Genomic DNA, 12,192 nt, shown 5'->3' on the forward strand with positions numbered 1-12,192 from the left:
TGTTGGTTTTTTTTTTGTTGGTTTGGTTTTTGTTTTTCCCTTTTGTTTTTCTGCATTTAAGCACTTAGTAGGGGGACAAGGCATGAGAAGAGGCCATGTTAAGGCCTGCTGCTTTGAGATGCCTACCAACTGCTTTTGGTTGCCAGTACAAGCATGTTGAGTGGCTGAGGGGTGAGAGTGGGCAGGAAAAGCAAGGAGAGGCACTGGATCAAGGCCTGGTGGCTGCTGGCTGTTACCTGGGCCCTGCAGCATCTCCCACACCCTGCTCAGCTATCTGACAGTCCTGTTCATCCCTTGGCACTGAAGTAGTTCCTTATCCTTCACCCAACACCACACAGCTGCACCAGAGGCTCTCCTCTCCTTCCTGGGAGCATGCCTTAGCACTCATGGCCAGTAACACCCTGAAAAACCCACAGAACACCATGCTTTATGTCATTAATATGATCTTTAATAAATGGAATAATGCACCATTTTACAGCAAGCCTTTTTCCTTTAGACCTAAAGAATAGCCTTTTAAATGCTCTTATCCAACGTCTCTGTATCAATACAATCTCTTTATTTAGGTTTATATATAACAAAGCAATTCTTACAAGTATTCATAGAAAACTCTGTAGTGGCTTTAACAATGTCAGCTTTCATAGTGGCATCCACAGATGATTAAAAAACAAAAATTAGCTTTTTATTTCATACTCACACTGTTCCATGAAACACAACTTATACAGCATAGCAAGGGTATTGGGCAGCTTATACAAAAGAAATAACTGAAAAAGCAATTATTTATAAATTCATACATGATATTTCCTCAGTTATTTGAGAGGAAACCCAAAAATACCCGTTAACAAAAGGGTTCTGATGAGACTACATACTCTAGGGTTTCTCCCCCTCTTCCCCAGAAAAGCTCGCTCAGAAAGTAATGCTCTCTTTACAGTCTTTCATCAGGAAAATGGCAGCTTGACATCTCCTCATTTCAGCTTCTACAGACCAAACCCTAGAAATCAGTCTTTGCCATGCTCATTTTCCTCTTATACTGCATTTATGGGGAAAATAATCAACAGCGATTGTGAAACATGATTCCAGCTTATATAAATGTGAATAGAGCACACTTTCCTCTAGAGACATAGAGCAGACAAGAAACATTACATACAAACCTTTTTAAATACATTTCAACAGTGTGAAAGAGAGAAGAGAGTCACAAACCAGGAAATTTAAAAGTGACAAATGAAAGTCAGCTATAACTTGGACTTGCCTGTTCCTTTGCTCTTGGGAACAACCTACAGACACATTAACTATTTTCTTTCCTTTTGAGTCAACAAGACTGAAGTGTGAGTCTTCATGACACAGCTCTGAAGTACAAAAAGAAGTTAATCAAGCACTCTAGATAAAAAACTCACACGTTTTTTCTTTGTCTGAAAAACAAGAGAACAGGCTACAAAAATTGACTTTTGAGAGACCTTGCAACTAGGAAGCTACAAAGGCTAATTAATTCTGCTTTAACATAGTTACTGGGCAAGATGCTAGGGATGTGTGCTCTTGTGAGAATTCTGCAGAGGCCTGCAAGAACTTTGCAGAAATCCTTCTTACTCTGACAGTTCCTGTGTCTGCTGAAGCATTTGAATGACTTGAAAATTTACACAACTGCTGATCAACAGGCTTTTAAAAATACCTGACAATTACATTATTAATCAACATAACTCACTCTAGTTCCTGCTCATTATCCACATATGTATAATAGACCACAGTGAAATAAATAGAGATGGCCATAAAAACCAATTCATCTTGGGAAGGCATGGCAGCATGAATCAGACCTGCACACAGCCCAGCTCAGCATCCAAGGGCTTAGGTGCACATGAGGCTTTACCTGGAAACCCTCCACTCCCACCTTCCACCTTGGCTTTCCCTGGGAAATCCTCCCAAGAAATTTTTACAACCAGTGCCAGCAGAACCTGACCTGCCTCTGGGGGCAATCCCTGGCAGACTCCTCTCTGATTTCGGCAGCACTCAGCTCAAACAGAAGCTGGTCAGATGTCCATTTCTGCAGGTGCACTCGTGCCAAACAGAACTCATTTTGATTTCCAGGAGTCTCTGCATCTGCCAGCTGCAGAAGTGGAAATTCTGCTACAAGTTTTTAGCCAATCCAGATCTGATTTCTTACTATTTCACATCAAAACTGAATGTGCTGGGGGCAGGAGGGGAGTGTGAGATTAAAAAAGGGATGTATTTCTACAGCTACAGTTTTAAATGACAATATAGAAGCCTAAAATGTCACTGGATTTAAGACTATGTTTATAAATGGCAACCACACACATAACTAGTGCTACTACCCTAAAAACCCTTGTAAAAATTATCATGCATTCAGTATTTTCGGTTACTTTTCAACCTTTAAGAGAGGCACCTGAAATTATTCGGCTTCAGATCAAGTTTCTCATGTGCATTCCTAGCTTTCTCTCTCGTAAATCCATTCCCCCTGAACAATCAGTGACAAGTCTGGCGTGGGAGATGTTGCACCACTGGGTGCTATGTCAGAGCCTGATCCCAATTTTACTGTGATGCACTGAACTTAAAAATGGCATCAGAAAAAGAACACTGTACTCACTGCCACTGCCACCATCTGATGCTGTAACTCGCAGAATTTACTCCTGGAATTTATGCACAACATACATATGCATCTAAATACATACAGAGTTTACATAAAAATACAGATATTTGGCTTCACTGCGATATGTGCAGCTTTTTCACTGAAGAAAGGCTTGAATTTGAACAAAAAACAGTAAGCGCATTTAGAAAAGGAGATTAATCTATTTACCTGTTAAAATGGACAGTGGGAGACCAGAGAGAAAACTGCAAATAATCCAAATTTATGCAGAATACTAAGTTATCCAGTCTATGATCCAACTTTCATAGTCTAATCAATCTTTCAATTGTCCTTGATAAGCTGCTCCAAATATTTCAGTTAGACATCGGGTCATGTATACGCTACTGAGCTTGACAATTATTATTTGTATTACTTTAAACAGGCCTGTTACAGCAATAGGTGCTGTCATATTTTTTATACCAGTGAGAATTACAGCATAATTGATTTCTTCTGCACTGACTGCATGTGTGAATTCTAAAATTCTCCTTAATTAGGCTTAATAATGTTTCAGTGGCAGAATGGCTACAATGTCTGAATGTTTTTCGTGAAAGAAATTATAATCTGAACATATACTTAGTAACGTTATTAGTGGACTATATATTTTTTTAACACTTAAAAAAGGAATATCATCAGAGCAAAATGTACTGAACACTGAGACTATGGCACAAGCAATGTATCTTTTTTAAGTAAAAAGGCCATTATTATTAAATTTAGCCCAATGATCTATTCCCTCCAAATACAGAACTTATTCTCCTTTCTGAGACAGGTAGCATTAAAGATTTCTTTTGGAGAAGGCTGGCAGGTGGGAAGATACATACTTTCTAAGCATACTTATAAGGTGGGCTTGTTGTTTGGTTTTTTTTATTTCCTGAAACCTGTCAGCATCCATCTTGCATGGTTTTTTTGTCCCCACTTCACTGAAAAAAATGAAACTGTTGCTTTTGAAATTTAGGTCACTTTCTGTATGGAAACAAGACACAGATGAACAGCAGTAAGAAACAAACACAAACAGAAATGTCCTTTGTTTCTGAGAATATTCAAATGATGGTATCAGTTGGTTTTCTTTTAAATTAGGAATTATTTTACCTTTAGCTGTGCAGTTTAAGTGCATCTTGGAGTTTCAAGAAAGGCATTTTCAACACTACTCGTTTAGTACATTGAGCTATTGAGCATTATAAGCAAATTGGGGGGAAGTTTTGCAAATAATCTGAGCTGTAAATATAAACTTGAGAAGAAAATAAATCTGATTATGAGGCATGTCTGTCCAAATGGTTAGAATTCACATTCTAAAAACCAGGTTATGGTGGTGAGCATCCCTATTATAAGAAACAGAAAGAGACAATGCATTAACCTAACCAACTCTTCTGGCTTCTACTAGCACATCATTTTCTAAAACCAGTAAGATTCTGGATTTTGGCTTATATATACAAACATCACATGTTTGCTCTAACATTTTACTTGAATTATACATTATAAATTACCATAGCAAATATTCTACTGTTGCCTATTTGACAGTGGCACAATTCATAGGTATTTACACTATCATTCTATTTTCATTTTGCTATATTTATCTTGTCTGCAATATACATGAGAAATTGATAGAAAATTATCAACTTTCATCATTATCCATTCAAAAACAAAACAAAACAACCCACAAAGAAAACACCTTTGTCTCCCCTGATTATAGCACATTTATCAACTACCCACGTCTCTGATCTGTAGAATTCTCTCTCTTACATTTATTTCATTTGGTTAAGGATGATTCCCCATGGTATGAGAAACAATTCAGCATTAGATTTACAGAGAAGGTATTCTGTGGAGATTGGATTATGTGCTGTGAGCAAAAAAGGACATTACTAAATTAAGGACTGAAATCTGATCTCACCTAGCTGTGCATAACTACAGTATTTTGGTACCTACTTAAGAGTTTGTTTTGACTGACCTTTAAAAATAAATAGTTTATCCTCTATTTAACTTATGGGGTATTTTGTAGTTAATGCACACTTCTGTTATGTTACCAAATATGTTTGTCCGTGGTAGATTACAAAGCCAAGACCTTCTACTGATTATAATTTATCCCAAAAGAAATAGAGGAAAAGAAACTGCTTGCTATAAGAACATTTAAGGAAAACTGCAGAAGAACATTTTCATCCAGTATTGAAATGGTTCTGACTGCATTGAGCATTAAAAAGTTGGGTTTCTTACAAAGGGTTGGCCTGAAAAGAAAGGCCAGAAGACTGTCTGAGCAGAAAGAAACAGGAGTGGGAGCAACTAACTCTTCTCTCCCCAGAGTTTGGCCTCTGCCAAACAAAGAGCCATGGGGAAAGGAGTGAAGAACCCTCAGTCTGCACCATCCCAGAACAGCACCCTCTGCTTCACGTGGAGACTCCAGGGCCAATGGAGAAGAAAACCCCAACCCCAGCCAGCATCATGAGCAGGGTGCCAGCAATTCTGACTCAAGTCCTGAAACCCAGCTGAGCAACTGGCAGGTTTTCAACATCTGGGATGTGAGGCTGCAGCAGATGGGAGGCTGGAGAGGGAATTGAAAGCAGAGCCAGAGGAAGGCTGTAGTTTTGGAGAGGGGAGATAAAACTGCAGCAGGATGACAGAATTAAGCCTCAGAGACGAAAGGTACCACTTGAACTGGTGCTTAAAGAACACAGGGAGCCCAAAAGGTGTCTCATGGCTTGTGTCTCTACAACTACATTTAGTCGATGCCTGGGTTTAGAGAGTTATCTCTTGGAGGTATCTAGGAGAACCTAAGAAACATCAAAAAGCATTACAAGTGAAAATCATAGCAATCGAGCTTGGGCAAGGGAGTTTGGGCAGCAGGAAGGATCAGATGTAGCAAGGAGTACATCATTTTAGTTGTACTATCAGATATATCAGAACAGGGGTGGCAAAGTTTACCTCCGGGGGTAAAAATGATATCACAGCAAGGAAACAAATGAGCCTGAAAGCACAGAGCATCTGTTTCAGTCAGCTGAAAGGAGCCTGGCTGGGGGAGGCAATTGTCTGCTGCCAGCATCCTGCCACAGGAGCTTGGCAGGCTGACTGAATAGATTTTCTTTCTTTGAACATCCCCAGATACATTTTCATATCATTTTCAGATAAAGTGATAAGCCCTTACTGGGTACCAAAAGCTGACATGTCTTCTATCTTTTTTATCTAAATAGCTTTTACTGAAATATTTGCAACCAGAAATCATTTTTCTCACATGGAAGGATATTTCTTAGATGGAAGGAGGTGTCCTGACAAAGAAGGAAATTAATTTTCTTTCAGTAGGCAGTAAAGACAATCCTTCTAAAAAAAGGGCAAGGTTTGCTTGACATGATGAAAAAACAGTTTATCTCCATAGCTGTTACATTAATGTAACATTAATGTCACTGACACCTAAAATTAATGTGCATACAAACTGAAAGAAAGGTCTAAGCAGAGGGGAAAAACCCCAGCCCTCCCCTGCCCACACTCATAATCATGAATTTTAAAAGCATGCAATAAATTTTCACAAGATGAATGAGGGGCTCTAAAAACTCTGAAGGGAGGAGGAACAGTTTCAACTCAACTCAGCAACAACAGTCAATTAGGATGCACCTACCCACAAAACCAATCAGGCTGATCTTACCCCAGACTGCCTGCCAGGAGGTGTAACAGGAAAGATTTGCAACTCATCACAAAACTGTTTTATGCCAAATAAGATCCATGATTTTTCCTCTGTAAACAACATATGGCCACAGTCTATCTTCAGTAGACTTTTTAGGCATGGCAGTTATTAAGATTTCTGAATAAAATGTATTTTAAAACGTACATCATTAGTGATCTAAATAAGGTGTTACAGGAATACAGGGCTGAAACTGCACACAAAATAATATGGAAAAAAAGGGCTAACATGGTTTGCTTATGCCTGTTCAAAGTTCTGTTATTCAGAATTTCACAGGAGGATCAAAGGAAAGGTACTGGGCTTGGATTTTTTTAAATTTTTTTTTTTAAAAGCCCTTTCAAACTGGGGAATATCCATGCACTGTCACCTCAGAACACAGTGTGATTTAGGCAGCTGCTTCAGGCTGGCTATGGTGAGCAGAGTTCCCTGTCATGACTGGCTGACAACTCCACTGTCAGGGGAAAAATCAACAAATGCAGAAAGGGGAACACGTGGCAGTTTCAGAAACACAGTTTTCAATAAAGCATACTGTGAACTATAGACTATTGCACATTTCAACATGACACAAGAAAAATAAGAGGTTTAAAAGAGAGTAATACACTCTGTAACAGAGAAATATACAGACTAGCTTGTGCACAGAAATCAAAACATGGTTACAAGACACCACTGCAGTCAAACCTGTCTTAGAGTCTGCTTATGATCTTAGTGACCTTAAGAAACTGGTCCAAACTGATTATCAGCAATACCATTTTTTTTTGTTACTTTTTTTTTAAAAAAATATTTTGAGACCACATTTTTGATACACATATATATATTCCGTGGTCAAAACAGACAGACTTAACTTTAGCGATACTAAATAAAAGTGCAAAAACGTTCAAAAAACAAAACAAAATAAAAAATATGGAAGCATAAGCTAAAAATTTTCTGCATAGCTGAGATCTATTTAAAGCGAGTCCTCGGTAGGGGTTGCTGACAGGAGGAGAAAGCAGTTTTTTTAAAATGTCTTCTGTGTGTTGGGTTTTTTTTTTTCAAAATAATGAAAAAAAAATTAAAAAAAAATAATAAAAAGAGAAAAGAAAAAAAATAAGTAAAAGGTCATTTTGTTTGCTTTCGAAAGGGTCTCACAGGCAGTTCACTCCTGCATCCTTGGACACCATGGTGGTGGCAGTGCCCCCCTCTGCCAGGTAGACAGCAGTGTTGGATTTGGGGTGTCCCGGGCGGTCGGTGCCGTTGTTGTTGACCTCGCAGGGCAGGGGCTCTGTGGAGATGACCCAGGTGGAGGGACGCCACCGCTTCAGGGAGTACGGAGTCTTCACACGCTTCTTGATCTTCTCCCCAGAGCCAGACTTCCCATCCTGTGAGGACTCACCTACTGAACAAAAAAATACAATGAAACAAACAAGAAAAATAATCCCAAACCGACCAACCAAGCAAAAGAAACAAGACGAGAGAAGGAAATAGCAGTAAGGAGGAAGATAAGATTTAGACTGGCTGTTATTCATGCAAAACAGAACAAAAGAACAAAATCTTATCACAGAAAAGCAACTGCGTGGCAGAGACACAGAGAGGTGTTCCAACCACAGCAGCTGCCACTAAAACAAGGGTCAGATTCTGTTCTCTGTCAGAAATTACTTCAGTGAAGTAATTTGTGTTACCTTGAATGCACATTGGCATCAAACAGCAGAATCAGCATTTGAGATTTGAGGGGCTTTTGCAATCATAGTACCTTACATTACCTGCAACAGGAGGTACAAAAAGATGTCGCTGCTGTAGGATGGCAAAGGCTAAACTTTTAATAGCATAATTACATCATACATCCCCAAATCCTACTTCACCTGGCAAAGCATTTCACCTGGAGACAAAACAGTCCATGCTCCATGCAGGTACTGTGTCAGGATTTGGGATGCGGGGTTGCAATACTGGCAAAATCAACTTCAGTCATGGTAAAATTAGTCAAAATCTGATCTACTTTGTATAACTTTCAAACCCTTTCTTTTAAGTTAACCTTCATTTAAAGAAAGTTACTGCAATAACCTTTTATCTTTACCTCAGCAAGATTTCAACTCAAGTCAAGATGTCTACTGAAATCAATTCCTTCTCTAACTACTTTGATTCATTTTTAGTGTGTACATGGTAAACTGACAAAGGCTTGCTGCAATTGTTAGAGTTAAGACAGAGAATGCCTGACCCTCTCCCCAGACTGGGCTAATACAGTAAAATCAGTTGCTTTAAAGGTGCTGAATCATTTAAGCAGTTATTATAATAAATTATTTTAATCAATGCGTCTTGGAGACACCTACTTTGAGACAATCAGGAAAAATAAGAAGTAGGTGTAATGTGCCCCTGAAGAAAGAAATAGGAAGTTTTTGAATATGCTTTGAAGCTGCAAGGAATAATGGAAGGTAGAAATTACTCCCTTCCTAGAGTAAGAGTAGAGAGGTTATAAAGGGACAAATCAGTGCCATGCATGTGGCAGGAAGATTGTGACCTAACCTGTGCTGGAGCTGATGGAGACAGGACTTTACTGACAAGACTGAAATTGTGCTAACAGAAATCACATTTGGATGGGATTTAGCAAGTATGCTTTGAGAAGGGACAGAAATGCTTTCTCTTTGGGCAGATACATGTGGTTTTAAAGTGAAAACCTGTCAGGGAAAGCGTTGAGTCCTGCGGGCACTTACACTGCATACTACAGCTATCCAAGCTATTTGTGGCCGACAGGTCCAGCGAGTTGGGCCTCTGTGCTCTTCTTGTCTGGGTCTGCCCAGGGTTCCTCACAATGTTCTGGACAGTGGCTGTGGCTGTGTCTTGCACAGGGCAGGGATTGCTGTTGTTGTTGTTGGCGTTTGTCCGGCTGGTGTCCAGCGGTCGCTCCCTCCTGTCCACCAGGCGGTCCAGAACCCCTTCATCATGGCCCACCTGCTGCTCCCTCCTCAACAAGGGTTCGTGCTCATCAGGGCTTGAATTAATATTCAGCCGACTATCCTCTCCACTGAACTGGTTCTGGAGCATTTCCTGAGCCCTCTGTGCTACCGAGCTGGCTGCCTGGCCGGTCGGCACCGTGCCGTTGGCGTACTGGGCTGTGCCAGCGTGAGAGTTTATGCTGTGGCTTCTCCCAGCCACCCCGTTCATGGTAACTGTCACAACATGAGGCTCTGCAGCATTGATAGTGTTCATCTTGGCAACCCCCGTCTCCACTTGTTTCAAGTTTGATTTGTGCTTGCCACCGAATTTTAACCGTGGCTCTTTCGTTGAATTTTTGGTGTTGAGGGGGAGGCTGGTGGGCCTCTTGGGAAGGTTCTGTTGCTTGGGCAGAGGATAGACCTGAGCAGATGGGACATCTGGAATCAAACATGCTTGACCGTTGCCAGCTTGTGTGAAGTCCTGCTGTCCTGTCACCTCCACTGCAAGTTTTATCAGCGGGTAGAGCAAGCTGGAACTGGTGCTGCTGAGTGGATCTGGCCCGCTGAACTGCTTAAGGGAATGCTCCATCAGGTTCTCATCAGAGCTTTCTTTCAGGTTCTTGTCCACTTCTTTTGGATCCAGTTTATTCGTCTCTAAGTCCTCCTCTGTCAGCTGCAGACAAACAGGGGTGGGCCCACCTGGCTGCATGACATTTGCAGTATGCAAGTTTGTTTCATCCGGGTAAGGCATTTCAGATATGGTGGTCATGCCAGTGCTAGGAGTAAGGCCAGTTGTGTTGGTGGTGGTGGTGTTGGTGGACAAACTGGTGACACTCGTCTCAGGACTCGGGATGCGAGCTTGTGCTTGTTGCCTCTCATAGTTAATGGAGTTTCTGTTCTTTTCCCCTGAAGTCAAAGGCGTCGTGGACATCGAATGCTCAGAAGAAATGTTCTTCACTATGCTGTCAGTGTGGTGGATGGAATCCTCAATGTAGGAAGAGGAGGAGTAATCTGGAAATGGCCTGATCTTTGACACACGCCTATGATGTGACAGATTCCTTCAAGAAAAAATGAAGTTAAATATTAAGACCATGTAGGTAAAAATCACCTCACATTATAAAGCCTCTTTTAAGAGAGCTGAATGACTTTCTTCTTATGTATGAACAAAGGACAGATACAGTATAAACTGAGATCCTTCAGGAACTTCCTTAAAAAACCCTGGATAGCAGAAAATTTTGTCATGGATGCCACCTATACAACTCAGTCAGGTAGCAGGAATTTTCTGCTCTTTGTCCAATATGCTGTCTGTCCAGCTCACTGCAGTGGTACTGCTCTGGTCATAGAGAAGTGATGCTGAAGGATGGCAAACCAAGAGCTCAACACCCAAGATGGAGAAAGTGGTGCTAGGAAAAAGTCACAAGGTCCTAAACCATGAAAAACCTATTATTTCACCAATTTCATAATTCTATGATTCAAAGGTAATTTTTTCCATTACAACAAGCACTGCCACACACAGCAACATTGCTCTTCTCTCAAATCCAGGTGACTAATGAGTACTACAGCACTAGGGCCAGTCCTACAGACTCACATTCCCTCTGGATCATGTACAAGCAGAGACTCTGCAGCATCTCTCTCCGGGGGGTCAGAATAACAATGACTTAAATGATGGCCCTGTAGTTAATTGAAAAGCTATAGGTTTGAGACTTGGTAATTTCCAGAACTCATGTTGCCTGCAAATGCACAGTTTTCAGAAGAACATTTTAAATAGAACTTTTATGCATCATTTAGCAAGATGCATAATTCCTTGCCACTTTTTACCTTTGCAAGTCTGCCTGGACAGCTTGCCTGAGTGAGAAGCACAGCTGTTTATGTGAAAGGTGCCCAAATCCTGGGGACACCCAGGAGATGTCAGGCACAGAAGCAGTCAGGATCATGTCCATACCCACCTGCAGACCAGCTCAGGTGAGACACGCTCACTCCACAGCTGCAGAAACCTTAAGCCAGCAGCCTGCTCTGGCCTCCTTCCCCGAGGGAGCTGAGCACTGCATGGGGCATTTGCTGCTGCCTAAAACCAAACATTTTCTCTCCTTACCGCTCATTTTGCATGGCAGTTGACATAGGGTTGACTGTTGGACTAACTGATTTGTTTCTTTCCCAAATCATCATCAGTTCTGCCATCCTCTCCTCAGCACACTGTGCTGTTAGTCGAGCTTCAGCATCTTGATCCCAACAGTCTTCAATTGTTTCTTTAAGTGACCTCACAGCCTGCCAGGAGACAAAAAAAACCCAAATCCATTTTATCTTACATTATTTTCCCATTGTATTGTGCTTCTGGTTTCCCATTTTATGACAGCATTCTATGTGCATCAGAATAGTCACAAGCTGGTGAGAAAGAGAAACAGAAAAAAGGCAATTTCATTCAAAGCCAGGTTACCCTAAAACCAGCAAGAGCAAGACTAATATTGTTGTATCTCAGGCACAAACTAAGAAGACAACTGTTCAGGAAAAGCCACATTCTCCACTTCATTACCTTCACAATTCAGGTCCTGGTCCCTGCCTTTCTTCCCTAAACTGCACACAAATAACACAGCCCGGCTCATTTCATCATGATCATTTCATCCTCTGTCCACTACTGTAACATCCATAATTAAGCAGCCCCATAAACATCAGTGAATTTGTCTGCACTATGGGAGGAGATTCTTGCTATCCTTGTTTTACAGATGGAGAAACAAGAAACAGGCCTGCCTTCCTGGGGTCACACTGTGGGGTGAATGGTGCAGTCAGAATTCAAGCTCAAGACCTCCAAAATGTGCTGCCATATGGTCAGAGACCTGGGGAGGAGACAAGTGAAATGATGAGCAGCCAACACTGCAGCTTCCCCCGGCGTACAGGCAGCCACTCACTGGCCCTGCTGCCAGCCAGGGGCACATGGAGAGGAGATGGCTTGCCAGAACCTGAGAGTTGGACCAACCATCATCATCATCATCATTAGTATT

At 41.2% G+C, this 12,192-nt stretch overlaps 1 protein-coding gene across 3 annotated transcripts in view; it reads right to left on the minus strand.

Annotated features, from left to right (window-relative positions):
- Window positions 1-426: 426 nt before the first annotated feature.
- The window catches only part of BMPR2 (bone morphogenetic protein receptor type 2), a 91,847-nt gene continuing 80,081 nt past the window's right edge, over window positions 427-12,192 (minus strand). Inside the window, exons 11-14 of one of the 3 annotated variants that reach the window (XM_071747954.1) lie at window positions 11,289-11,461; window positions 8,975-10,254; window positions 7,949-8,029; window positions 7,528-7,662 (exon numbers count right to left, since the gene is read on the minus strand). In XM_071747954.1, the coding sequence (XP_071604055.1) occupies window positions 7,980-8,029; window positions 8,975-10,254; window positions 11,289-11,461 (1,503 nt within the window). In that variant the 3' untranslated portion in view covers window positions 7,528-7,662; window positions 7,949-7,979. Of the gene's footprint in view, window positions 7,666-7,948; window positions 8,030-8,974; window positions 10,255-11,288; window positions 11,462-12,192 lie in introns of all 3 variants that reach the window. The other 2 variants (XM_071747953.1, XM_071747952.1) reach the window with 2 other exon arrangements.

The sequence above is a fragment of the Heliangelus exortis genome, chromosome 6 (assembly GCF_036169615.1).
Source record: "Heliangelus exortis chromosome 6, bHelExo1.hap1, whole genome shotgun sequence".
Lineage (NCBI taxonomy): Eukaryota > Metazoa > Chordata > Aves > Apodiformes > Trochilidae > Heliangelus > Heliangelus exortis.